The sequence below is a fragment of the Phaethon lepturus genome, unplaced genomic scaffold (genome assembly GCF_000687285.1).
Source record: "Phaethon lepturus isolate BGI_N335 unplaced genomic scaffold, ASM68728v1 scaffold11675, whole genome shotgun sequence".
Taxonomy (NCBI): domain Eukaryota; kingdom Metazoa; phylum Chordata; class Aves; order Phaethontiformes; family Phaethontidae; genus Phaethon; species Phaethon lepturus.
The window spans coordinates 8,179-35,378 of record NW_010539888.1 but is presented as its reverse complement, the minus strand read 5'-3'; the positions used below and the strand labels follow the sequence as shown (position 1 = coordinate 35,378).

Genomic DNA, 27,200 nt, shown 5'->3' with positions numbered 1-27,200 from the left:
ACAGCCTACAAGAAAGTGTTGAAAGAACTGGAATTGTTTCCCCTAGAAAAGGGAAGCCTGTCAAACAGACATGATAAATCTTCAAATCCATGAATGATTTTTATTAAAACAAAGACAGTGACTACATTCATTGAAGTGAAATAAACAATAGCTGACTTAATTTTTCTTATAGTTAAACATCTTATAAAATAACTAATCTGTTTTCTTAGAATTTAAGCAGTGAAATAAATTAAAACATTCATCAATTAAAGACAGCTTCCATGCCCATTTCAGGCCTACATTTCTACAATTACACAGAAAGAGAAATCCTTTTCTTTCCCACCCAAAGAGGGGAGTTTTAATCTGTTTCTTCAGAAGTAACAGCTGAGGTTGTCTATACATAAAAAAGCCTAGCCAAACATAGACTTTTTGCCTTTTTCATGCTTTTCACCTGAGAACAGCCTAAGTTTTTTATTGTATTCTATTGTCAGAGATGGCTGTAATCTACTGTAATTGAACCAGCTGTTCCCTCCACACCATTAAAGATCAGTTTCTGAAGGCTGACACAGAAGTGCCAGTTGCTCACCTGTAACAGACTGTAGCTTGAGTTCTTCTTCAGGAAGGTCCTTCCCGTGCGCTCTCTCCAGGCACGTGCTGCAGCCACCTGTGACTCCAGCTGCGGCAGGGCATCAAGACGCACTGGTATTGGGCGGCCTTTGGCAGACAAGCTCTCCAGTTGCTCCAGGTAGGCATAGTTGCTCCCGTTCTGGGGTAAAACAATTTTTTCTAAGGCAATGATTTCTCCATTACATCAGTGGCCAGCTTAATTTCAAGCCACACACTATTTTGTAACTGACTAAAATAGAGTTCCATAGGAAAGGAGGGCAGGGTTTCAATCTTACTGATAAGTTTTAAAACTACCTCATACAGCTTTTATTTTAACAGCCATTCTGACATGGCCAGCTGGGTTATGGAGTTAGACAACATTTCATTTCTACATGGTTGTCTTAAATGCTGTCTGTTTAACAGCAAGCTACAATATCTGAGAGTTGTACAGGGGCTGATGTGAAATCAGTTGGGATTCTCACCTCAGTTCCCAACAAATACTTGATACAAGAATAGCAGTTGTAGTCCGGAGGTCAACACCTTAAAAATAACACCAAAGCCATGGTCCCTTTTAAATCAAGTTATGTGGATAGAGCAATAGAAGGAGGGACTACTGAATTAACAATGTCGTAACTTCATCTGTTTCAGACAGAAAATTTCAGCCATCAGTGTCATTAAATCTTACACCATTTTGGGGAGAAACAACGAACAACTGCCTGCCCATTTCCACAGACAGCTCCAAAACTTAAGACCTGTGAGCAGAACATCTTCCACAGCAGCTAAGCATTTCCAGTGACAGTATGCAGAACAGTTTCAATATCAAGTAAGGTCCTTTGAGAGTTACATTTGTATCATAATGAATTTGCCAGCTTTTACATTCCCCATGAAATGCATAAAAGGAAGGGAAATAGAAATTGGATAGCCAATGGGGAAACAGCATAAAAAGAAGTATAAATTCAAGCACACAAGCTACGGTAAGCACATTTAGCAGCTATAGTAAGGTTTCCCTTCAGGTCACCTTTGTGGGTAGAGGGGTCAGGAATAAAGAACATGTCTAAATAAAAGGATGCAAGCAGAAGATTCCAGTTCCTGCTGTAACCCCTACCTGAATGGCCTCCACTTTGGTTGTCCAGTCTCTAGCCCGCTGCAAGGCTTCTTTCAGTGCCAGCACATTGGGCAAGTAAGCAGGGATGTTCTTTGCTTCATTCACGATGCCCTCCAGAGCCATCATACTTTGGCGTGGCCTAGAGTAAGAGAAACCCAATTCCAGCCTTCTCCCAAAATGCCAGTCAACTAAAGACATAAATTTGACAGGCTAGTGATGCAACTTCATCACTACACCACAGTGTAGGATACCATGGCTCTATTCCTGGAGGGTGCTATCGGCTACCAAGTAACAGGACAGGTGAGAAAGCTGATTGCTTTCTTGCAATCAACTTGCACAATCAAGTTCAAAAGGGCACAGCATCAGAACTCCTTAACATCGAGGAAGCTGTCTTGTGTGGCATACTCAGTGGTTTTTATTGAGGGGGATGAATACCAAAGACAGCAGCAATTCACAACCTCCTGCCACTGCAGAACATGACAGGGAATCAGGTCTTCTACAACTCATCAACAACCTCAAAACCAACTCAAGCAATCAAACTGCTAGGAGGTGAAAAACAATACTACAGCTTCAAAACCCCTACTTTTCACCACACTCCCCCACAGAAACTGAGAATCCCTGAAGCGTGTGACCTATAAGAACAGTTTGCAAAGGAACACTCACCTGGCCTGCAGGCAGACCTTGGCCTTCTCCTCCCACCTCTCAGAGACTGTAAGCAGCTCCTGCAGCTCAGCCATGGCTTTCTCTACAGCATGGTGTGGTGCCAAGCCCACACCTGAGTCAATCAGCTTCTTCATCACATCTAGGGTGACCCTCTGGGGATCCAAGAGGGTGGACCTCACCTCATCCAGCCATCGTGCTTGCTGCAGTTCTTGCTTTAGCCTTGGCAGTTCAGGAAGTTCTACATAAAGGCCAGAGCCCATGTCTATCAACTCCTGCAGCTTGGAAGAGTCTGGGATCTCATCCATCATAGCTTCTTGAGCACGCTCGTGAAATTCTTCCACATCATCAAGCAGGTTCTGAAGCAACATAACAGTACAAATCAATGATGAAAAAACACCCAGAGAATCAAAAGGGAAAGCTGAGGGTTGTATGTGATCATCACATAATCAGTCAGAGCTTCTACATACACTGCCAGCTAGTTTGTCACAAGGCATCAAGTCTGACACATATTAAGTAACAGACCTCTAAAGTAATTTGGCCTAATGTTTCATGCGTATTAGGTGGATGAAACTCTGCACCTAAAATAGTACAACTGCAACTAACTATAGCTGCCAACAGAACAGAGTATTAAGCACTGCCCAGTCAACATTCATTTTAAAACAGTGGGGGGATAGGGGACTTCTACAAAGAGATCGTCCTTTCAATCTAGTGTCGGAGCATTACAGTAATGATGGTAGTACACAACAGAACACAACATGCTAAAGAAAAAGAACAAGCCAGAGTTGTACGAGGATGTGAATACCAGAAGATAACAATGGTCAGGCTTTAAATTATTTCCTAAAGCAGGCTCACTACTTAAACACACCTGGATTTTCTCTCAAAAAAGGAAATAAATAACAATGCAAAGCCCTCTAATGAAAGGAGACAATTTCACAGAAATCTAACTGCACTGCTGCAGTTGTTCTCAACCTCATGTTTTGGCACTGCAATGAAAAAAATCAAAGAGAGCAGACAGGAAAAAAAATCTCTGCAGGAGATTCATTCAAGGACATTCAACCAGTATACTCAATTGATTCATTCCTGAGTCTCTTTCAAAAATACAGGTATTTCTGATAGCAAGTCGATGGTACAATGAGGAGCAAAACCTGCATTTCCTAACCCTTGGCTTACTGCCCTTTTTGTCTGATGCTGTTTTTTCACAACTTTTTGGAAACCAGAAGGCACTTACAAAAAAGAACAAGATCCATATTATAAGGTTTTTGATTTAGGAAACATATGCTAAATGCTTCCTAGTGACAACAGTAAATTATTACAGTTTAATAATTATAATGCCTCTTGTGTCAGAAAATACTCATCATCCAGCATGACAATTATTTTGTAATTCATTACAATGGATAATTGCATTCAAATGCCATGCTGAAAGTTAGTGAGTGCTTAGGCATAAATGATCATTATCCTACTTCATTCAGAAACTAAGAGACTATGGTTCATAACCAGTAAAATGATAATATTTGTTTTATTGGTTAGTTATTATGTTGAAGCTTCAAGAACATACATGTGCACAGAGTACTTTAACAGAATCAGTTTCCTAAGGCTGGAGGGGGTGGTGGAATTAGAGACTAGCTGGGTGAAAATTGTTTAGCTGTTTAGACAAAAATATGTATTAAAACCATTAAGAGTTTATTGTATGCCCTCAGCTCAGTCATCTACAAATTATGTCTTAATCAGAAGCAGGTTTTAAATACACTAGAAACAAAGAACTCCCTTGAGAACAACCTTATAGGTCTATTAATAGATCATGATAAAATTCCATGAATAAATATTAGTAAATATTTCTGGTTTGTATTTGGAAAGTGTAGTAAAATCTTCCTATATGAGGATGATAACAGGCTTTCCACTCTATTAGCTGCTGGGAAACAAATTAAAGAACATCTTTGAAGGATAAAGATTAGAGTCAATGGGCCTGGAAAATCTGTATCCTGAAGTTCTATAATTTTCTGAAGGCATCTGTTTTCAGCAACAACATGCTGAAGACAGTCCAATATAAAGTCTCTCCATGATATCAACAATGAATTACCATGGAAAAGTTAATACGGAATTCATGAATGAAGGAGGACAAAACCCACACTAGGAAACTGTATGTTACTATATGTTTGGTTATGTCAGGGTAGCTGCACATATGGTCATGTTTCGAATTTTAGGACCTCAGTCTAGCACTACAGAACATTCTTCTTAAAACTGTATCAACAGAGAATATGTGGTTAATAAATGGTTAACATACATCTGAAGAACCAATTCTCAAGGTGAGAATTCTTTATTAAGGATGTTTCTTGAAGGAGTTTTCCAGAAGTTGGTTAATAGGCAAAACGCTATTTAACATTTCATCAGTGACAGAGAAACAAATTAAGATTACTGCAGAAAACACTTGCTATGATACAGACTGCCAGAGTGATAAACGGTAATAGCAGCCAGGGGAATCAGTATGATCTGGATTACTTATTAGTCTAGATTAATTCAAAGACAGGTGCAAAGATATATATATATGAAGGACAAGAAATGCAGGCCATGCATACAGATTAAGGGGGCTGTAACCTGAAAAACAAGGCTGAGAAGTATTTACTGAACAATTGTCAATGTGGTATTGCTCTCCCTTTCCCCTGAAGAAACTCACCAACATAACCTTCAGGAGTTTCTACCAAAACAAAGGGTACGATTTACCTGGAAATTTCAAACTATAGATAGCTTTAAAGATGCTGGAATAAGAGTAACTGGTCCAGAGAAATAAAATTGGGCTGCCTGGACAGTGACAGGTGGGGAGCATCTTTTATCTTGATTTAGCTACAGTGAGACCACCACATCTGACCACGTCCACTGCAACAGGCACCTTGAAAAATGTATGCATAGTCAAGTAAAGTGCTCTGCTCAGTTGCCTAAACCCTGACTGCCACACGCAATAACCCTGCACTGTCTGAGACTGCCACATAAAAGAACTAAGGTATTCTTCCAGAATGGCAATGGAGACCAGGGGGAATACTTTAGAGAATCTAAAGATGCAGCAAAAAAGCCAACAGGATGCTGAGTTGCATCAACAAGGGCATCACCAGCAGAGACAAAGTCATTATCCCACTCTACTCAGCACTTGTCAGGCCACACCTGGAACACTGTGTTCAGTTGTGGTCCCCACCATGCAAAAAAGATGTGGACAGGCTGGAGAGGGTCCAGAGAAGAGCCACAAAGATGATCAAAGGACTGGGAAGCCCACCATATGAGGAAAGGCTGAGAGAACTGGGGTTGTTCAGTTTTGAGAAAAGAAAGCTTAGATAAGACCTTATCATCATGTTCCAGTATTTAAAGGGTGGCTACAAAGAAGATGGAGACTCCCTTTTTACAAGGAGTCACATGGAAAAGACGAGCGGTAATGGGCGCAAGTTACTCCTGGGGAGATTCCAGTTGGAAGCAAGAGGAAAATTTTTCACAATGAGAACAACCAGCTGTTGGAATAATCTCCCCAGGAAAGTAGCAGATTCCCCAATATTGGATCTTAAGATTCAGAGATTCAGCTGGACAGGGTGCTGGGCCATCTTGTCTACACTATGCTTTTGCCAAGAAAGGTTGGATCAGATGATCCTTGAGGTCCCTTCCAATCTGGTATTCTGTGATCTTACAGGTCACTAGATATCCATGCTTAGGCTACTAAATTGAGCACTACATACTCAGATGCTCTGACTACAGTAGCACAGAAGTACAAACTCATTGTTTCCCGCTTAGAGACATGCTTGCAAATGAGCAGGAAATACATGTTACCATTCCATTATGGACAGATGGCAAGATGTCATCAGAAAAACTTCAACGGCAACAGCAAGATTACCCAGTAAAGCAGGGAGGCACTGAGCTATATGTAACCAGAGTATTTTACTTCCTTTCTTGAGGCCACAGATATCATTGCAAAGCAGCTACTTGCTTTATATTAGAAGCTAGAAATGAAACACCCCATTCAATCCATCTCTGCCAGTGCAGCACCAATTCTTTAAAAAAAAAAAAAAGCCTTTCATCCTTTACATCAGGAAATATTATCTGTATTAAAAAAAACACAGAACAAAGCAAAAAGCATGACACGATATATCTGAGCAGATGCAAACTTACCTTTACTTGTCGGGCCTGGCTGATAACACAGGGCAGGCTAAACAACTGCTGTACAAATGCTTTAAGCTCCTCCATAGTTAGTTTGGTCCGTGTCCGTCCACTATCTTGGCTCTGTCTGCTGTATGAATGGACATAATTAAACAATATTACATGAGAGAGATGATCATCCCGGGATTTACTCCCAGTGACAGAAAGTTATCAAATTTACTGAGAAGTTACCAAAAAAATTCCATCACTTGAGAACTCAAAAAAACCAAATTCCACAAGAATTACAAAATCTTGAAAACTAAATTTAATGTAACTCCTCTAAGTCTCTTCAGGAGAATTTACCCTGCTCTTCAGATGTAAGAATGTCTACATGACTTTCAAATTGGGTTTGTTCCAAATAAGTAAAAGAACATAGCCCCAAAAAGCTTGCTTTAGGCAGCTCAAGAAGTTGACTGCCATGAATGACAGGCACTGACAAGAAGTCTCAGGTATGTAACAGCAACAAGGTCTGAAAAGAAGTCTTATTTTCTAGAGCACTTTCTCTTGTAGCCAGAGAACTGTTGAAACTGGCCTTGCAGCAGGCCAAGACTGCTACTGCGTAGGACATGCTCTACAAAGACATTTCCATTAAATATCACTTGCAGCAAGCATCACAAGCCTGCTGAATCCAGTAGAAGACTTAAAAGGGACACACTGCACAAGTTAAACACTTGGAATACGTTATCACTGACAGGCACAACAATTTCCAAAGCAGGATAGATCTTTAACACTGAAGAGTTGTTCCCTGCTAATGAATCTCCATTTTATTACTATAGAAACATTAAAGAAAAACAAAATTTAATCTTTCAACCTATGGACTTAAGTATTATTGTAAAAGTAAAATTTAGAATAATGATCAAATATAATTACACACCATGTAAAACTCAAAGGGGACTAGAAGAACACTACAGACTTGGACTAGCTACAACAGTGAGGAGTGGTGGCTGCACTGGACCTGTTGTGCCTCCGATACTCCTGCGCCAGAGTGAACGGGATGTGGCACTCCAAGAGACACCACTGCGGGAGGGCACTGTCTGGAACATCGCACTGGCATTCTGTCCCTCGTCCAATCATGGACTGCCACAGCACGAGATGCTGCACAAAAAGATACGACTATCCCTGCCTACGGAAATTCAACACTTTCAACAGCGGGGAGAGATATAGGACTGAAGTACTGGACACATCTTCACAGCTGTGTGTTACCTATTTTTCAGGTTTATATATAATCAGATGCATAAGGGACAGATTTTCTTCAGCTACATTTGACCATGAGTTTATTGCAGCTTTAATCCCTGCCAAATTGTTCTGTTTGAGCACTCATTTTTAATTTTCTTTTTTAATAACCTTATCCTTTGTGTAAATGTGATCCTTCTCAATGTACTAAATATGAACATAAAAGTCAAAGAAGCTGAACATGACCTCTATATTTAAATTTCCAAACACTGTTCATCAAAGAGGTTTCAAAATCTTTCTCAAACCTCAATTTTGTAACATATTGCTATTTAGCATACAACAGACCTCAAACATATATACAAGTTCTTTTTTTTGCCCCATGGAATTCCTTTCAGCTTTAGATAAGACACACCACTGGAAGTTGTCATATCTTTCTACCCCTTGTGTTTCTTGAAATAGTGCTAGAAATCCACTGAACAATTAACTGAAGGCAAGTCTGTTGAGAGAAGGTTGACACACTCCAACAGCAGGAGGAGGAGGAAGCAGCAACAGCTGGGAGCTACCTAAATAATGAAACTGCACTAGGAACAGGGCAATGCAACCCCTATAGCATTGCTTCCCTCACCTTTACAAGAGTTCCAAGTGACCATACCGCTGTGGTAGTGGGTTTTTACATGCAACAAAAAAAAAAAACAGAAGAGCCTTCCTTCCCCTACAAATACAGAAAAAATGCTTCTCTATTTTATAAAACCTTTCCGATTACATCAGGCATTATATTTGTATCTGTGGTTGTAACTAACATTCCAGTGTTCAAATTCAAGCAATTATGATATGCATTATGTTCTGTGTACTAAAGTTGGATATTATAATTAACAAGGTATTTACTTTTTACTCCCTCCCTTGAAAAGTCTTAGGTTATACACAAAAACTACACATGAAAAAAAAAACAACCAACTACAAAGCCAAATCTCACACTTGACAGAGGAAATGCAAGATACAAAAGTTTACCATACAACCACTGGCACAAGAATTACGATCACCTGATCAAATTCTTTTCTGTGGGACTTTGATTCAGTGCACAGAATGCATAGTAGAGAAGGAAGGCTGAAGGCTCATGACAGCCGAACACAGGGACACATCCAGCAGATTGCTCAGGTAGGGCAGAGTAACAGAGGCAGCCACAGGCAAGACAGGCAACACAAAGAACTAAGGGAGTCTAAACTGACAGAAGTCACTGAGGCAAGTCACTACTTTTCAGCCACACATCACTGACTGCCATGGTCCGTCCCAGGAAGTAAAAGACTGGCTCAAACTATGGACTGGTTTTGCTCTCTGCACTGCTCTGCTCTGCTCTCCAAGATCCTTCTGTCCCAGTAAATGCTGGCAAGACACATTTCCTTTGCATCTTCCAGTAACACCACCAGCATCACAACACATTCTACAACTTGGGAACAGCTGGGAAAATCATAAATATTTTTGAGAAATGCTGTAGCAGAAGATAGAACTGTGCTTGCCTCACCAACCATAATTCCTATTTCCTACTTTTCAAGCATTTTGCTTTGCAATCCAATGTTTGAACAGATTTTCTTTCCATAGCTTTAAGCTATGTACTTAGCCATGCTACTTAAAATACAAACATTCACGTCAAGACTTATTTTCATCACGTTCTCTCCTCTAGTTCGCTTTCCCTATCACTCTCCCATACATTTAGAGAAATTACCTGATCAGCAAACACACTTCTCCACAGGATTTCACATTTCAGTACGTAAGTCAGCTGAAAACAGCATGTTTAACACATTCTAACCAAGTCCATTTTGCTGGCTTTTTGCGTCACTGTATCTGTCCCCCCTACCACTCAATGAGTCACAGCACTAAGGGCAGGAAACACTGAAAGAAGTTAGTAGGCAGCGAGACTTGAAGGTTCCTACATTTCCAGGCCCAATCAAGTAAAAAAACAGATGGAAACTGTTAAAAAAATGCCTGTCCTACCTGTGTTTTTGCTTTTTGCTCAGAAGCAGCTGTGCTACTGAGGCACAGGTCTCTGCTTCTTTCACAGCATCTCTGAGCCTGCGGAAAAGATCATTCTCTGGATATTTCCTGTCTTCAGCATCCTCCAACATTACTCTCAGCTCAATCACATCTGTAATAACAGTACATTAAAAAATTGTATGCAAAACCAAGAGATTTTAGACTGCTTCCAAGGCCTTCAATCAAGGTTCCAACAGGCTAGTTCAATTTGAAATGCACAACGATGAGTTGCATTACACTCTCAGATTAGCTCATTTCTTTTTTCCACTAAACAATACACAGTGTTTCTCTCATAAAATACACAGAAAAAATGTAGGAGTTTCAGGACATCCTACTATGAACAAGAGAAGTCTGACCTTTCTTGTGGTTGAGATTGGCAGACAGAGCCTCTGTAACTCTACTGACCCAAGTGTCATAAGACTGTGCTCTAACTTTCACGCCGTACAGCAAAGAAGGAAGGTCTTCTAGTGGGTACCGGTACCTGGAGATACAGAAGGCAAATACAGATTAATGCCCATAGAAAAGCCATGGTATTGCTTATATTGAGTTTTTCCAGCTGCAACAAGGCCAGAAAGATGGAACATCTATAACACCTGCTGCCTTGGAACCAAAAAACAAGCAAAGAGGATAAAAATAGCCCTTGAGAGAAGTGTGGCCAAATGTTGTATTTGGTCACTGCTCTCCAGCAAATTACTGGATATGGAAGAAAAATAGGGGGAAGAAAAAAAATCCTGTGTACCTTAGACACTTCTTCTGCATGGGACATGGACATAAATCAGACGGATGGTATAAGCATACCAGACGCTCAGGATTACAGGAACATGTAAGAGCTGACAAGAAGCACGTGGTTCTGCAAGCTGTGCACTGACGCTCATCATCTGGAACCAGTTCAAACACCTCTTCTTCAGACATCAACACTCCCTAACAAAAAAAAAAAAAAACCAAAAAACAAACCAAAAACAAACAAAAAAATCAGACATTTGCTAAAAACTCTAATCCAGGCAGGGGGAGGGGGAAGCAAAAGTTCTTTTAGAAGCAAAGAGAGTTGTCTTATTACTCACCATCTGTACAACAGACTCTCTTAACCGTGTCTCTTCCTCTATCATTAGAGTCATCTCCTTGCAGACCATGGCAGCCAGCCCAACATCCAAGCACTCTGGATCTGCAGCCATCTTGAAGATAAGCTCTTCATGGGAGAAAACACAATGACGTCCTAGCCTTCGGTAATGACTCACACACTGACGTCCAATGGGAAGCTACAAAAAAACAACATCTATCATTCTGGGAAAAGACATTTCAAGATGACCTCTTAGCTTCCGCTTTCCTTCCTTTGACAAAACTTGGGAAAAGACTGAGAGAGTTGTATCTTATGGGACAGAGCCAATTGTAACAATCTTCCATCATGTCACAGATGAGGACAAAAAGGACAGCCATGTTGGGGGGGCATCTGGCATAACCTTATGTGCCTAACTTTCAGACACAAGCTTAAGACCTGTCCTTAAGCTCTTTTTACTTTCAGTGGAAAGAAACTGGCACCAAAAAGAAGATTACCTAATTTATGCCAAGGTGAATGCATTGCCCTGTGGATATTGCTATGCTTGGACATAGACATTTAACACAAGATGCCTAAAGTTAACCAAAATTGTTATCACTCGTTTTGTGCCTTTTAAAGCAAAAAATATAAAATGCTAGATGAATTTCCTACACAGATTTCTGGTTACATCTTGAATAAGCAAAGGAAATTTCATGTGGCTGGTGTGAGTTTAGCAGTTTTTCAGAGACGCTATACACAATTATATGATGAGCACAGGAGAAAAGAACATTGATATACTGTCAATCCTGAAGACAATTTTTCTCATGAAATGTTTTTTTTTCCTGAATTCTCTGATTAAGGACTAAAATCCCTATTTGAAGATAGCAAAAGAGAAGTTAAATAGATAAACCACAGATGAGATCGTAACTTCCAACTGTAAACCCTACATAGTGATAGGACACACTTGCCAATTGACAATTTACTGAAGAATCTACATAAGCTATGCTCTGGTGTGGCATGGCTATTAGAACAAGCACTAATATGATTAAAAGGTGCAATGAGCTGGCACAAAAGGAGAACAAAAGACTGTATATTATATGCCTGCCTCCAACATTCCAATGACAACAGCTGTTCAACTCAGTACATTAATCTGTACCAAATTCAGAAGGAGGCATCACAGAAATACTAGCTAAAGGCACTGTGAGATGTCACTTTTTGGTTAAATCAATAATTAAAGAAGGAAGACCACATGCCAAAGTTTCAGTTTGAAGCTGCTTAAAATTATGTGCTCATCAAAATTGTTTAATAGAAACTCCCATCAGTCTCTTTAACTGCTGTACCAGGAACTATAAACATAAAGCACACTATGTAACATGTTACTAACACATTCCTTGCAAAGATGATGCAGAGACATAGCAAACATATACAAAAGAACAGACCCAGTCAGCAGTGCAGAAGTTCACAGCTTCAGCAAAGTTATATCCCTGGTTAAATCCAGAGTGATAGGCACGAGGAAAGGTCACAACAAACTCGCCAGCACACTGATTGGTCCTGTATACCTAATACAAGTAAGGATAAAGGAAAAAAAGAAAAAATATGAAACTTGCAACAAAGTTTAAGACACAATTACAAGACATTTAAACACCACTTTCTTAACCTATGGATCACCACAGGCAACATAGCTACCCCAAAAGTGGTAAGGATTCTTAAAGTGAATCCTCAATTTATAACCTCACTCCAGAAAACATATTATATAGGCCAACAGTTAAATTCCTTTTATGAATCCCAAAAGGCATGTTTCTCTATCCTCATTTAATGCATCACACCACAAAGCGCAAAAGCTTCTGGAAACAGTTTATGGTTTGCTTTGTTGGGGTATTTGCCAGGGAAGCAATTTATCCCAAGACAAAAGCAAATGATAGCAACTGCTGCTTAAAGGTCTGCAGTCAATTATGTTTGGTCAAAAAAACATTTTGTAATGCTGAGTTTTCTACTGAACATAAGACAAGTATTTTACTGTCAAAAAGCATTTCACAGACAAACTTGCTGCTATGGCAGGGAGTTGGTTTTTTTTCTAATTAAAAATAAATGTAACACACAATGTGCACTTGTTCTGTAAGATATTTTATGTAAGAAGCTTAGCACACTCACTTCTAGTATAAGATAATCTAAATTTCATAGTGAGTCTAGGGAAGATTCTAGAAAATAGCTTTAAAAAAACACCCCAAGCTAACAAATTGAATACATAAATGTCCACCATAAAAATTCTTCAGGGTTATGCCAAACCATTATTACACAAATCTGGCACAGCATGAAAAAAAGAGAGTGCATAGGAGTACTTATATAAAAAATACTCATGTGCTACTCACTGGTACACCATGTTCCATCAGCACATTGGGGTTCATAATAGTGACCAGCTGATGCAGGAGATCGGGCTGGGATTCAAATAGCTCAGGAGCCAATTCCTTCATCACATCCTCTAGCTGCTCTGCTGCATGAGAGGGCACGCCATACCATGTCTTTGGCTCTCCCCTAACAAAACACAACCACAGTAATAAACACATTACCTGAAGTAGCGGTACCACCCAACAGTGCCAACCAAGTACACCTCAAATCTAGCACCACTGTCCACACAAGCCAAATATTTTGCATACAGACACAAAGATGTATTTAACCGTCTTCTTCAGGATGTATCATTCTAATCAGAAAAATCAATACACTACAACACAACTCTCAACATACCTGACAGCATGCCACGACAAGTCTAACATGGAAGATAATTGCCATTTACCATGCTCTAAAGTTTAGCAAACAAAACCTTGGCTGTCCAGCTAATGTTTAAGAGAAAAGAGATTTTGGTACTCCTCCACTCAATTACGCCTGGAGTAGTCCTATTCCTGAAACCAATGGAATAGTATACCAGCTAAGAAGTGGAAAGAATAAAACACAAAACAGTGCAATGAAATATAAGCAATCCTTCTAATATACATAACCAATTACTGAAAACCAGTCGTCCACTGGACTTCTAAGTTAAAATACCTAATAACATGAATTAGTTAAGTATGAGGGAAGAGACCAAAACTAAACAGAAAATTACTTGAGAATATATTATCCCAGTCCTGTCTTAACCAAAATAAACTGTAATGACCTAGTATCTACAGTGCTGAGGTTTATTTTTTAATTTTATTTTATTACGAAGTACAAGCAGTAGTCTGCTGAAATACCTGAAACCATTTACATAGCACTATATAACTGTCTTAATAATCTCGCCACCAACCATCTCAAAAGTTAGATGAGGAATGGTGCAGCATTTTCTGTGGTTCCTACAGGCTTCAGTGACACCTACTGGTAGGGGACAGATAGTAAACCCCAGCAAAATACTACTATGCATCTGGGCTGCTGGAATTCACCAGCTGACACAAAACTCTCACATACTGATCTAGTTAACAGCATGCTGAGGACAACTGAACTCCAAACAAAATGAATCCCCCTCCTGAGCCTGTAGACCAGGTCTTACTAACAAACATGCTTCTCTAGAAATGAGCACAGTCTAAAGGCTATCGACTTATCCTTACCAGATGTACAACAAAGCTTCTATTCTGAAGGGGTGCTGCCCCCAGCTTTCCCCTCCTTCCCCCCTGCTCCATCCACTGTGATTGCGCCTGATGAACTGGGAAGACTGTAATGCAAACAGTTAATCTGTCACGATTCTTCTTTTCAAACACAAACCCCAAACACCAGAACCCTTCTAGGATTGTTCTGAAAGTCAGAATTATTTTCAAATTTCTCTTCTCTTGAATAGGAGTATTTCTGTGTATACACACATCTGCTGCTGAACTGTCAGTTCTGATGCCTGTGTAAACCACTAGGCAGCAGCTTCCATTTCCCGCACAGGGGCATACCAACTTTAGATTATAAAGCAGTGAACTGTAACTCAGTTCAAAACCAAATGCTTTTGAAGAAAAGATGTGAGCCTGTAAAGCATGATTTTACAGTGACACTGGATTTTTGGCAACACAATTAATCAGTTAATGCTAAAGACTGAAGTGCTTATACCAGTATCTGTGTTCTCTTTTCATCAGCTTCACTTAAGAATATGGACTGCTCATCACATTCAGCTTTTTGGTTAAAAATGTCATCAGTGTGCACAGGCATTTTCAAGTAGAACTACAAATTTACTAATGGCAAACAGGGCAGTGTAAGGTAGATGCACAAAGGAGAGCCCATACCAATGCAGGTAGTTGATGGAATAGCTCCAGTGATCTTCAATATGCCAGCAAAATGAGGAAAAGCACATCCCTACGTACAGCCAAGGTACCTTCATGCCAGAGATATCTGCATTGATGTGAGCAAGGACTGACTGTTCTAGAATTGGCATGTTATTCAAGTTCCAACCAGAGAGTGCATAATCCTGCCACAAAAAAAGAGAAAAATTCTGAACAAATCAGAATAACATATGGACACCAACTCCAGAAGACGAAAGTACAAAGGAAGAGATCAGCCTATCCATTTCTACAGCAGACAATGGGTAATACTCTGCAACAATGAAGCATTAAAACTAGGAAATACTTCCTTAAATACCTCAAATCAGCAATCAGACAAAGATTTAAGGCCAATCCTAGTATTTCAACATACATAACCCATCTTCTTTGGATCAAGGCTTATATACTTAGGCTTTGATCTTTGTACCAAGTTTATAGGTTTCATGTTTTTCTGGTGGAACAAAATACCAGCAACACTAGTAGAAGAACAAAAGATAAGAGTCTTCAATAAAATTGGGTAACTTAAGATTGTAAACAATGCAGTGAATCTTAGATTATTATTTCAGCTTTTTTAAGACCTGCTTTACTGCACTGCAGTTTATCTTGATCTTCTTCACATATTACTTTAGAAAGTTTTCTCAAGAGGAGAAATTCCTAAGCACTCATTTCTGAGAAGACAGCATCAGCACTTAAACAATCCCATCTTTACTTTCAAATACAATTTGTACAAAAAACAAGAATCCAAACAGAGTGCCTTAAAAGCTCACTACTGTGCTTTAACATTAGTCCACTTTCCACCTTAAAAAAAAGCTGTTAGCAGAGATTCACAGTCATTTTAGGCATAATCCCATAGTTGCTGAAAGGACTGGTCACACCCTCACCTCAGCCACACATTCCTACTGTTTCCTTTGCTCTGACACTATATATAAAGACAATGCAGTGAGTCAGACTACTTAAGTGATCTGGCTTGAAAATACTTCAAATTACTACTTTCATACAAACAGATCAACAAGCAGTTCTGACTCACTAAGCAGCTACACAATCACTGCATAGCCAACAAAGGTACTGGTATGGGTGGAAGACAATAGTGAGCAGGATTATCTCTTCTAGTGAGCAGTATAAATTGATCTGGGGCAGTGTAATCATGAAACCACACCTTTACTCTCATTTCATCTGAATTTAAACATATAAGCAGCCAAAAATTGACAGGCTACAGTAAGATCTGAGGGAAAATAGGTAATATACTTACCAGAAGTTCTTTATAAAATTTTCTATAATTGGATGCCGTATCTACCTCTTTTCATTCTTACAGTATGCACAGACAGAGAAACAAGCTAAATCCAGTTAGTTTATTTTACATATTATGAACCTCCTAAGAAGGTTAGAATCATGTTTCTGTAGCTAACTCTATAATGAAAAGGTTCAGAACAAGAAAGAAGAAAAATCTTATCAGTCTCCTGGCATACTGTAACAACTTGCATATCTTTGCCTGCTAAGATTAAGCAATACAAACCAGGTGTGACTTAAATCATGAAAAGCAGTTTAGCTATCAGCAACCAGATCTGTAAAAGAATCTAAAATATCAGATTAATGCCCTGCTCAAAAGGGATGTTAAGTGCATGCAAAAGCCTTAAGCAACTTCTTAATGAAAAAAATCCATGCTGATTTCTGACCTAAATTCTTAATGTGAAATCTTATGCAGAGCAAAGAATGGGATCGGTTTGCATATCCTGCTCCTCACCTCTTCCTCTGGCATCAGCTTTCGTCGGCCATCCTTCACTGGGAAGCCACTTCCAAAGTCCTTGGATGAGATATCAGCCCCATATTCCACAATGACATCTTCTTCTATGCTGCTCACCAATCGCCAGAATTCTTTTTCTACAAGCTCAGTAGGAACCATCTGAAAGTGGAGAAGATGCTACGGTATGTGCAGATAAGACCTGACATAAAAGTTATCATTCAAGCAGTAAATCATTACTAATCCCCCATGAATTTTCAAACACCAAAGGCCACTCCCTCTCTCCCCTCCATTTCTTCAAAGTCACACAGTTAGATCTGTAATCCTTAGTAGTGGCTGCAGTATAACAGAAATAGGATGCCACATCATATGGGATGGAATGAAAAAAAAAACAAATGGGGTTACCAAAAGTACAGCTAAAAAGACGGGGAGGAGACAGCCAGCAGAAGCCAAGCAGCAAACAGAATGAAGAGCATGCAAATTCCTAATTATTTCAGAGGATAATAACCAGAACTTCTGAGTAACAGTAAGGAAATTCAGATAAAGAATTGTGTTCAAGAGCATAGTCTTCCTATAGCTCATTACAACTCTTATTTATATTCATTGATTTATGAAGCTTATTTGTAAAATAAGTTTTGTTCCTTGCTTTGCTCAGTGTCCCAGAATTGTATCATAATCAGGAGTCCTTAAAAGCTAGAAGCTTTAGCAAGAATACCCATAAATTACAACGAACCCAGAGAGGAGAAGGAACTTGGTGCTGCATGCAGCCTACAGGACAGTAGAATTGTGGAAGTGTGCCAAAGCAGAACTTTTAGTTGTAAAAGTGCTGCTGAGATGCAGAACAGAAAAAAACCAACCCTGACTATCAGACAGACTCAGTCTATTGTCTACAAGAAAAGACTGTAACGGGAAGGAAAACAATGATTTACCCTCTGAACAAACTTAACCAAGACAAATGCCATAGGAAGGGCAGGAGAAAAGACTCCTTTGCCAAACAAGAACAAGATACTTGGTTCAATTAATCAAAAAGGGCAAGAACTTAACCAGAGTATGGCCAATAAGGTATACACCAACAACTAATAAAGCTATCTATCCATCACAGGAAAAGGGTGAAATGAAGTTGAAATGAGACCAGATGCCAGAAAGCTAAATCGTTTGTTTACATGTTTGAAGCTTATAGTGCTTCTTTAAATGAAGCTAAGACATCTCAGCAAAAATCCAGGATCAGCTAAAACATTCCTACAAGGAATCACAACAAAAGTTGAAACTCACATGGACCGGCATGTTGAAATAATCAGACTTGAAGTTATCAGCCATTTCACCAAAGCTCTGGAGAGTATATTCCCTGACAGCTTGTTCAAATCCAAAGGCCTCACGGGGTTTGTTGCATTCCTAGGAGATGGAACATAAAAATATTGTTCCCTGCAGCAGATTATGACACAGTTACATTTTTAGCAAAAAAAAACCCTAGTGTCTAGAGTCCTTACCAAACACAATAAGCTATCAGTTTTGAGTGCTTTCCTCAGCTGAAGAAGTCCTACCACAACGGAAATAGACCAGAATTAATTGTACAGAAGCTAATCTAACACTGTAAACACCAATGCTACACACTTCTGCTTTCTTGCCCAAAACTAAGTTTCATCATCTATTGCTGCCAGCCACAGAGTAAGACAGTGCACAAGAAGCTTAGACAGCTGTAAGACATTTCTTAGACCAACTGGATTCAAGCACCTGCAGAATAACTGCACAGGAACAAACCCTGCAAGTGCTTCAGTCTTATCAAGTCAGCAAATCATCAACTGATTTGGTGCTGTTAAAGCATATAGGAGGAAAGAGGAACAAAGAAATCAAAACACTGCAATGCAGCTAACAAGACATGGTCCATCTGACAGAAAATCTTCAAGTCTTCCACTCCTCTATCCCCATTCATCCAAAGAGTGCAAAAAATACTAGTTCGCATTTCAGCTACTCTGCCCACCCATTTCTACAGTGTCCTTTTCAGCTCCTTTGTATTTGACACAATGTTTATATATACTAGTCATATTTGAACACAAACATGACATAGAACTATCTCATAGTCAACTTTTCATTCCTAAAAAAACAGGACTGGAACAGAATTCAACAGACCAGTAGTTACTTTTGAAACTATCCTTAGACTATGCCAAACATTTATCAAAGTAGTTCTTAAATGGAGCCTGCAACAGAGAATCTACATCTGTAAATACTGTCAAACAATGTTTACCTGAACAGATGTAAGAGCCCTTACCCTATTCTTCCTAGCTTCTGTTCCAGTACCCTGCTGTTAACATTACTTTAAGTATCTGTGCACAATTAACATCTAAAGTAAAAACTGAGGCAAAAAGCACTACTGAACATTTCAAACACTTTTCTGCTGTTATTTATTCACTCCCCATTATATAATATAGCTATGTTTTTTCCATTCGTCCCCTTACTTTCAATTCTTTCCAGAATTTTTCAAGTACTTCTGTATCATTTGCTAGTAACAACTTATTTGACACCTTAATTCTCCTGATTTTGTCCCCACATGCATATTTCTTCCTTGCAAACAATGTATCCCTGTTTTTACTAGCAGTAGTAATAGTGATATTTCTTGTGAGTTTCCACATGCTTAAACCACTGCAGTCACTATATTTACTACTATATTCTCTAAATTACCTCCACATTGGATTGCTGTAGTTTGCTAATACTCCTTTATTGCTCTCCCTTAAGGGAACAACAAGTAGCTTAATCCCACTCTGTGACTGGCAGCCCAAAGGGTTAGCTGCATCTTCTCCCTTGCCTGTAACTATGAATTTCCACCTCTGTCACAACAGCATCTACCTGAGTCCGTCTGACAACCTAATCTCTCTTGGTGAAGGGTTAGAGAGCAGTGAGCTGATCCACCTCATTATGTGGCGGCACAACTGTTCATACACCACCATAAAGAAAACTGCAGGAGCCCACAGCCAGGAAGGGTGTGGGGGATGTGGGGGAAAATGAGCATATACACGTGTGTGTCCAACTGCCCCTTTTGGAAAAAACACACGGTCTAGAAAGTTAAAGGCAGTCACAAAATTACAGATGTAGAAACAGTAAGCTTTTTTCCTCTGAAACCTACATCTACCAATTTCCTTAGCTTGTATAATTTTTAAGACAAATACCAAGCCAATCAAATGATATTCACTGCCTTTAGCCTGTTGATCAGTCATCTCTCAGAACTCAGTAGGTTGCCTTTTTTGAACAATGAAATTCAACTGCTTCCACTGTCGGAGCCTCAACAGTTCCTTTTTTAGTCTAAACCAAATCTAAAATACCTAGAAATTTTAAAATTAGTTCCTTCGCTTTCTGCCACAACATATTCTAGCAATGCTATGATGACTTCCCAATAATCAAAGCTCCCTGTGATGCCCAAATCGCACACTTTGATTACTTCATAGTTTACAAAATGTCTCATTGTTATGCTGAAACGCCTATCACAATCCTACTTCTCACCCTGATTTTCCACTACCAGTTAATCAAATTGAGTTTCAGCTCTTAGCATACAAAGGCTGAAGTTTTAGCTGTCGCATGGCCATATAATAAACAAAGGTTATGGCCAAGCTCTAGAAGGAACACTTCTCTCTCCTTATGGCTCATCGACCAAGAACAGCTGGAGATTCACAGCTCTTCTTGACAATATTCCGAACAAAACTACGGCTGCTACCCAGATGGAACAGCACTAAGCTGAACTGCTTTTCTTCTGGTCTTTCCAGGAATATGAATATACATACAAAGCTTGAGTAGTTCTTGAACCGTACCTCAGCAACGCACTTCGGACACCTCCAGTCACCTTTGGGTACATCGGGTAAAGGAGGAATCAAGCAAAAAGTGTGATAGCTGTCATCACATCCATCACACAGTAGCAGTTTGTCCTCATTATTTCCTCTGCCACAGAATAAGCAAACATACAGATCAACCTGTGGGGACAAAAGGAAAAAAAAAAAAAAATAATAGAAGTTACAAAAAGTTTTCTCATCCAGAACCTGCCTTCCTGAAACTAAGGAACAAAGGATGTAATCCTAAAGTCCGATATATGAACGTGAATGCAGTCTCCTCTGTTTTCTGAGAGGCGTTGATAACAAATGATTATACTTCAATTTCCCAAAGCAATAATACATGGGGGGCAGCGGGACTTTGAGTGCTGCAAAGTAACTATCCAGTGCAGCTGGACAAGTGTTTTCTATATAACTCAAAGTTGCATCTCATTTACATTATTCTAAGGCAAAAGAGTTTAGTTACAGTTTTCAGAACTTCATGCTTTCAATCTCTTTGGGTTGCTGTCATGTAAAACAATTCAAACTCAATCCCTACAAAGAGCACATGGCTAAGGAATATCTCCAAAAACTATTTCAGAAACATACATGCCATCACTTGCAACAGTACAGTGATTATCTCTGCAATGGAAAAGAAGAGGTAGCAAAATCCATAAACCTACAGACTTCAATCTAAAAGTTCAAGGGGAGGGGAAGGAAACTGCATGTAAAGGTACCAACTTCTTTCTCATTTTCTCCAAAATAAAGCATAAAAACTCCAGATGATAAGAGAGAAGTATTAATCCCAATACAACAGCAAACAATTTTCACACGTGTCCAAGAGAATCTCTCAACAAGAACACTAACTGGGAGATATTATCAGGGACCGAAGAGAAAACCGTATCAACAGGGTTTAAATTTTCTTTGCTGTTGCTTCCTGTATTGTCCAAAGGACTTTTAATATAAATATTTGATATAGTACTGAAGATCTGTAACATAATCTAAATTAAGAAATTTAAATAAATATGTATTAAATATGATAAAGTATGTATTACTTTATCACAGCTAAAAAATTATCTTGTGTATAAATTTTGAATAATAACATGAAATTAATGAAAGACACTTGCTCCAAGACCTGCTGCTACCCCTGTCAATCACTGGGCAACCCGCGCTACCCATATTTCCTTCCCGCAGCTCAAAATAACACCAGAAGTGGTGGCATGGTTTTGGGGGGATCTCTTATTTTCATGAACATGTCACAAAAATATGTGCTTTTAGGTTCACACAGTTGTGTTAAATAGTTGATGTCAAGCCCATCTTAGTTATACCAGCCTAGTTAAGTATGCAACTTCCTAACTATGCAATAATACACCACTTAAGTGGTGCTCAAGTTTCTTAAGAAATAATTTTTAAAAATAATGCATTTTCCTCTTTTTAAAAAAAATCCATGCACTCACTGTCATGGATATCACATCTGTCTAAAACACCAAACTAGTTGTTTTTGTTGCAAGTATACAAAAAGGAGGGAGAGTACCTTTGCAGACATTTTCAGGTTCTCTTCCCAAAACTAAAAATGCATTAAAATGGCAATCACAGAATAGCCTCCTCTTATGTCAGCCCAAGTGATGATTTGTCAAATACAAAGACTGCATTGAAATACATATCCACAACAAGCTATCTGTGATTACACAATAACCACAAATAAGCCTCCTAATCATGTAATGAAACACAGAAAGATTATGACGATATATAACTATATTTGGTGGAGAGGGGGCAGAGAGTAAAAAGAAAAAGGTGTGTCTTTATTTCACAGTTAGCATTTCACAAAAAGATAATGAATGAGGGAGAAGTACAAACAAAACTGCAGCACAGTATCTTTCAGACAAAAGTTACATAAGGCTAATATATCACCTGTGCACTTTGAAGACTGCTTTCCCTGAAGATCTCTCACCCAAGTATTAAAAAAAAAAAGTGTGGAACCAAATGGTACTAAGCCACAGGATTTCACAAGATTACAGTTACAGCAATACAGTTCCAAAACCACAGTTCTGTTGCTATAGTATTTTCATTTTCTCTTATAAATAGGAGTAAATGGAAAGAGTAAAAAAAAAAAAAATACAGTTTTCTATAAAGAAACAGAGACTAGACAATTTTTTTTTAAATTAAAGCATACTTAAACAAAACAGTAACACTTTACACAGACTAGGAACACCATATACTCTGAAGCAGTAGCACCATTAAAAAAAAATTCAAGTCACACGAATTCTAACTTAGCTGCAACAGCACAATGATCTGTTTTTTTAAATATCCAGCTTCTTCCACAATTTTTTTCCCCAGAAGGCATTTTCACCTATAAAAATATGATTATACTAAAGACTATTGGTTGCCTTGGCCTTCTACGTTGAAATTGAAAATAAGCTCTTGTAAGTGTTCTCAGGCTAAGAAAAAAGAACAGCTGAATTATTAGTTAACACCCTAATTCTTAAGACATTAAAAGCATGCATCTTCAGCATGCTAAATTATGACACTTTAAAAGTAAAAACTCATGTGGTATGCAAGACATTAAGAACACCTATACACTGCTTTTCCATGGTCAAACATCAGAGCACTAAACATTTAAATTTTCCCCTTAGGAGTTTCTCTTGCATAGACTTGTACAACAACTAGTTTAAACTCAAAACAGAAAAGACATGAAAGCTGGAACTGCTAAAAAACAAACTCCTGAAATACTGGACCACCTCAAAATATCTTTTAAGGAAGAGACGTAGTATAGTAATTGTTCTACAAAGAGGAGCTCAAATACAAAGTGAGCTACTGAAGGCATGCAAGAAGTGTGTGGCAAAGCCAGTCCTCAAACCCATGATCAGCAAGTACCTTCACATTGGAACATTCTCCCTGTCCAAAAGATTAAAACAGAAACCTAGAGCATAGATTATTTTTCAAATTACTGTTCATTCTTCCCGTAACAGTATCAACTGCTGCAGTGTCCATCCATTCATCCATTGGGGGGTGTTTTAGAAAAAAAAATTTTAGTAAGTCAATGAATTTCTTGTTATCAGAAATCACAGTAAAGCAATCAAACTTACAAAGTTGACAGAAAGAGCTCCTTTGCGTTGCCTCATCTGCATTCCAAACGCTTCTGATCTGGTTCCCTTGCGTCTTCGCATCACCTCATCTTGAAGTTAAATAAAGTTAGAAGTTATTAATTAATATTACATCAAGATAGACTTAACTTTCAAAATGAACACAGATGTCCAGCCTTTCATATCAAAAACTTCCTGACAGTCAAAAGAAAGCCTTTTTATACCCAGTCAATCTAAAATAAACAGAGATTACGAAAACATATTTTGCTTATCCTCATAGGTGATCCTGACTGTCTCACAAAACAGAGTGAATTACACTCCTCATTTGTGCACTTAGCTAGCAGGATCAGTTTCAGTACTGTCAAATCCTGTTTTCCTTTCCAATCACTCACTTCATGCAACAGCTGCTTAATTGTTATTGTTAGTATATAATACATAAAGAGCTGAAACTATGCCAAGTTACATGAAGCACCCTGTAAATCTCTCCCATGAATGAAACCCTAAAATACTTAGCTTTCTTTTTCCAGTTATAATGATTTGCTGTCATCTTAATGTTGTCTCTAGAGACACACAGAAAGATTTAACAGCCTCGTTACTTTACAAAGTGATGAGCCCAAGATTTAATTACCCTCTTTATCCTTTGCTCCCAATGCCAGACCCATCATCTTGGGTCCAGCTCCAAAGATCTGCAGCTTCTTCAGTTCAGTATTTCTACTCATTTCCCCTGCCTCCGCCTAAAAATAAAAACAAGACCACATCAGCACAAACCATTCCCTCCACATTTCTTCATAATCTGTTTATATTCCACTCTCCTACAAAATCAGCTCATCAGAAGAAAGGAAACACAGGCATCAAAAGAAAAGATTTTCTGTTCCTAAAGCCAATGAACAAATGCAAATGGAATAAAAGACAGCATTTCTGTCCCAACTTTCAAAACTATTTCCTATTTAGGATTACAGATAAAACTATAGAAAGTATACAGCAAATAAGACAACTAGGTTTGACATTTAGCAAAAAATAAACAAGAAGAATGCCACAGCAGTATATTTCAAAATCACCATGATTCAGTCAAGTGCTTGGATGTTAACACACACACAGTTTCAACAGGATTTTCTTAATCTCCTTCCTTGCATGGACATATACATGTGACGCTAATGAGTTCCAACCTACTTCCTCAAGCTTGGCTGCTCCTGGGTTTATCTGTGATCAAATGTTACAACTCTTGAAATTACAGCTACTCATGGTGTCCCTGCAACCTCAAAACCAGAGATTAAAAGACCCATTAGAAGACAACTCCATGGCCCTGCCAATGTTGTTTCCTGAAGTGTTCTGTTCATCTGAACTTCTACTTCCCATTACTCACCTACCTCATTTTCTCACATCATTGCCACTAACCTAAGAGCAAAAGAACCTCCGTATTCTGGGGGGTTTTTTGCAATGCAATCGCCTTGGTAATTTCTTTATGTTGCCTCCTCATACTTTGAAAACCCTTTCTAAGCTGATACAGAAGGCCACTAAATTCTCATAATTTGCAATCCTCCTCCTGAAATTCGCTTATCTTAAAAGATCTCAGCAAATCTAATACCAACAAGGTTATCTTCAAGTAACTTACTGATGACACTTCACCTGTTTTTTCCACAGTTATGGCCTGATGTATCATGCATGAAATAAGCTCCTTTGGGGTGACATGCAGTCAGTTTTTAATCAATAAACAAAACAACCCAAGTTCAAATGCACTGGCAATAAAGCTAAAAGAAGGAAGATAATTTCCATTTATTCAGTCTGAAACAGTTTTTTTTCTTGCTTCCTAACACATTAAAAGAGATATTGTTTCCTAGGCATTATTAAACTAAGGAAATTTTTAGTAATATTTAGAGTCCCTGTTCCTACTGAACTGTGTATGAAGTATGCTAACCAGCATCTTTACAAACTGATTATTGCTGATATTCTGATTTTAAACATTTATGAATTCTATGTCACTATTAAATTATTTTCACTTTAGATATATGTTACCAACTTTGTAAGCCCACTCTGAAATTGCATGCTAACTGGCATTTTTTTCCTCATAAATTTTTGGCTAACAAGGCATAAGGAAACACTGACTTTTTTTCTGTACAGGAAAGCTTACTGCCTGGAGACTTCATAGTCCCTCAGTTCCCATCCGAAATTCATTAACAGATCATGCATTCTCTCAACTAACAGAACCTGACAGAATCAACAAACATTACATTTCTCAGCACAGTGCGATTTTCTCAGCAACATTTATGAACAATCTCCACAATTTCTCTCTCCTGCTACTGTGACCTACGGTAATTTTCTCAGTGATATCTGAAAAATAATTTTACTACCATATTTATTAAAAGTAAATAATTAACTCTCTGCAGTTTTACAGCTTTGTTTAAAAACGCATTGCCTAAGTATATTTTCAGAACTCCACCACCCAGACTTACTTGAATTCTACTAAAATTAAGTGGATGCAATCCATTCATGCTCAGGGGGAAAAAGCTATACAGTTTTCAGAAAGAATAGGTTGCATACTGAAACCTAAATGTTTTTTTAAAAATCAGATTGCTATATAACCTCATGAACACTGCCAGGATATTGATAGTTTAAGGTATGAATACCAAAAGCATTCAGAAGCCCCAGTGAGTAGTCTTTATGCAGTGTCCTTTAAGACTCTATAAAAACACCAAACTCAAAACTGTGAATGCATGAAAGCAGAGATCTTGCATTCTTTGCCATTTTCTCATTGCTAACACCACAAAAACTCCATCACACTTTTGCATTGTATTTCTTCCACATAAGCAAAATGAACTTGATTAAGTGTGATTCTACTCTCAGCTCCTCATTTTTTTTTCTGAAGGATGAAGACATATTTTTGTTTCTTTTACCTTCTCAACTGGAAGTACAACCCAAAGGCTTTTCTTGTATATGGGCGAATCCTAATAACATGATCCAGTTACATTGGACTCTCACACTATCTTTTTCTGTTGTCCTACCCTCATCAACTTAGAAACGTTTGCATCCCCACCTCTCCATCCCCAATGCACAAGACCATAATAGTTACAACCAAGAATCAAAATATTTACATGTTTTGGGTATTTGTCAGCATGTCCCAGAGTCCTTTTGTTCCACACAACTATTCCCATGCAAGGATATCTTTCAAATTAAAAAAATGGAAGCTTAGTTTATTAATTCTGTTATTCTGCAATCAACCAAATTTGTCAAGGAAACATGAAAGCAGGTATTAGAATTAGAATTGGTTTTAATTTTTCAGAAAATTCTCTGGACATTAAGTTAATAACCTTTAAAAAGAGAGCACTTCATTATCTTTTTGTTCCAGTACTGCATTTCTCTACCAGAAATCATCATGATGTAATCTGATTAGACAAATCCCTTGCCAGTTAAAATACACCCTAACAGATCATCTATAAAGATACACTATTCTTTTCCAAGAAAGAAGTAGTCTCCTAAATTTAACCTTTCCTTAAGGATATTTTCTTTACAAACCGTTAGTAATCCAGTTGCCCTTCTCTGGTTTTCATTTGTGATAGCTTTTTTCAGAGAAA

The 27,200-nt window shown here is 38.4% G+C and overlaps 1 protein-coding gene across 1 annotated transcript in view; it reads right to left on the bottom strand.

Annotated features, from left to right (window-relative positions):
• The window catches only part of KDM5A (lysine (K)-specific demethylase 5A), a 47,704-nt gene that overhangs the window by 14,160 nt on the left and 6,344 nt on the right, over positions 1-27,200 (bottom strand). The window contains exons 5-20 of the mRNA XM_010287269.1: positions 24,260-24,365; positions 23,635-23,723; positions 20,555-20,713; positions 18,030-18,149; positions 16,761-16,919; positions 14,987-15,168; positions 13,127-13,289; positions 12,197-12,316; positions 10,786-10,980; positions 10,464-10,645; positions 10,081-10,205; positions 9,686-9,836; positions 6,497-6,614; positions 2,354-2,709; positions 1,691-1,829; positions 566-745 (exon numbers count right to left, since the gene is read on the bottom strand). Coding sequence (XP_010285571.1) covers positions 566-745; positions 1,691-1,829; positions 2,354-2,709; positions 6,497-6,614; positions 9,686-9,836; positions 10,081-10,205; positions 10,464-10,645; positions 10,786-10,980; positions 12,197-12,316; positions 13,127-13,289; positions 14,987-15,168; positions 16,761-16,919; positions 18,030-18,149; positions 20,555-20,713; positions 23,635-23,723; positions 24,260-24,365 — 2,544 coding nt within the window. The remainder of the gene's footprint in view (positions 1-565; positions 746-1,690; positions 1,830-2,353; positions 2,710-6,496; positions 6,615-9,685; positions 9,837-10,080; positions 10,206-10,463; positions 10,646-10,785; positions 10,981-12,196; positions 12,317-13,126; positions 13,290-14,986; positions 15,169-16,760; positions 16,920-18,029; positions 18,150-20,554; positions 20,714-23,634; positions 23,724-24,259; positions 24,366-27,200) is intronic.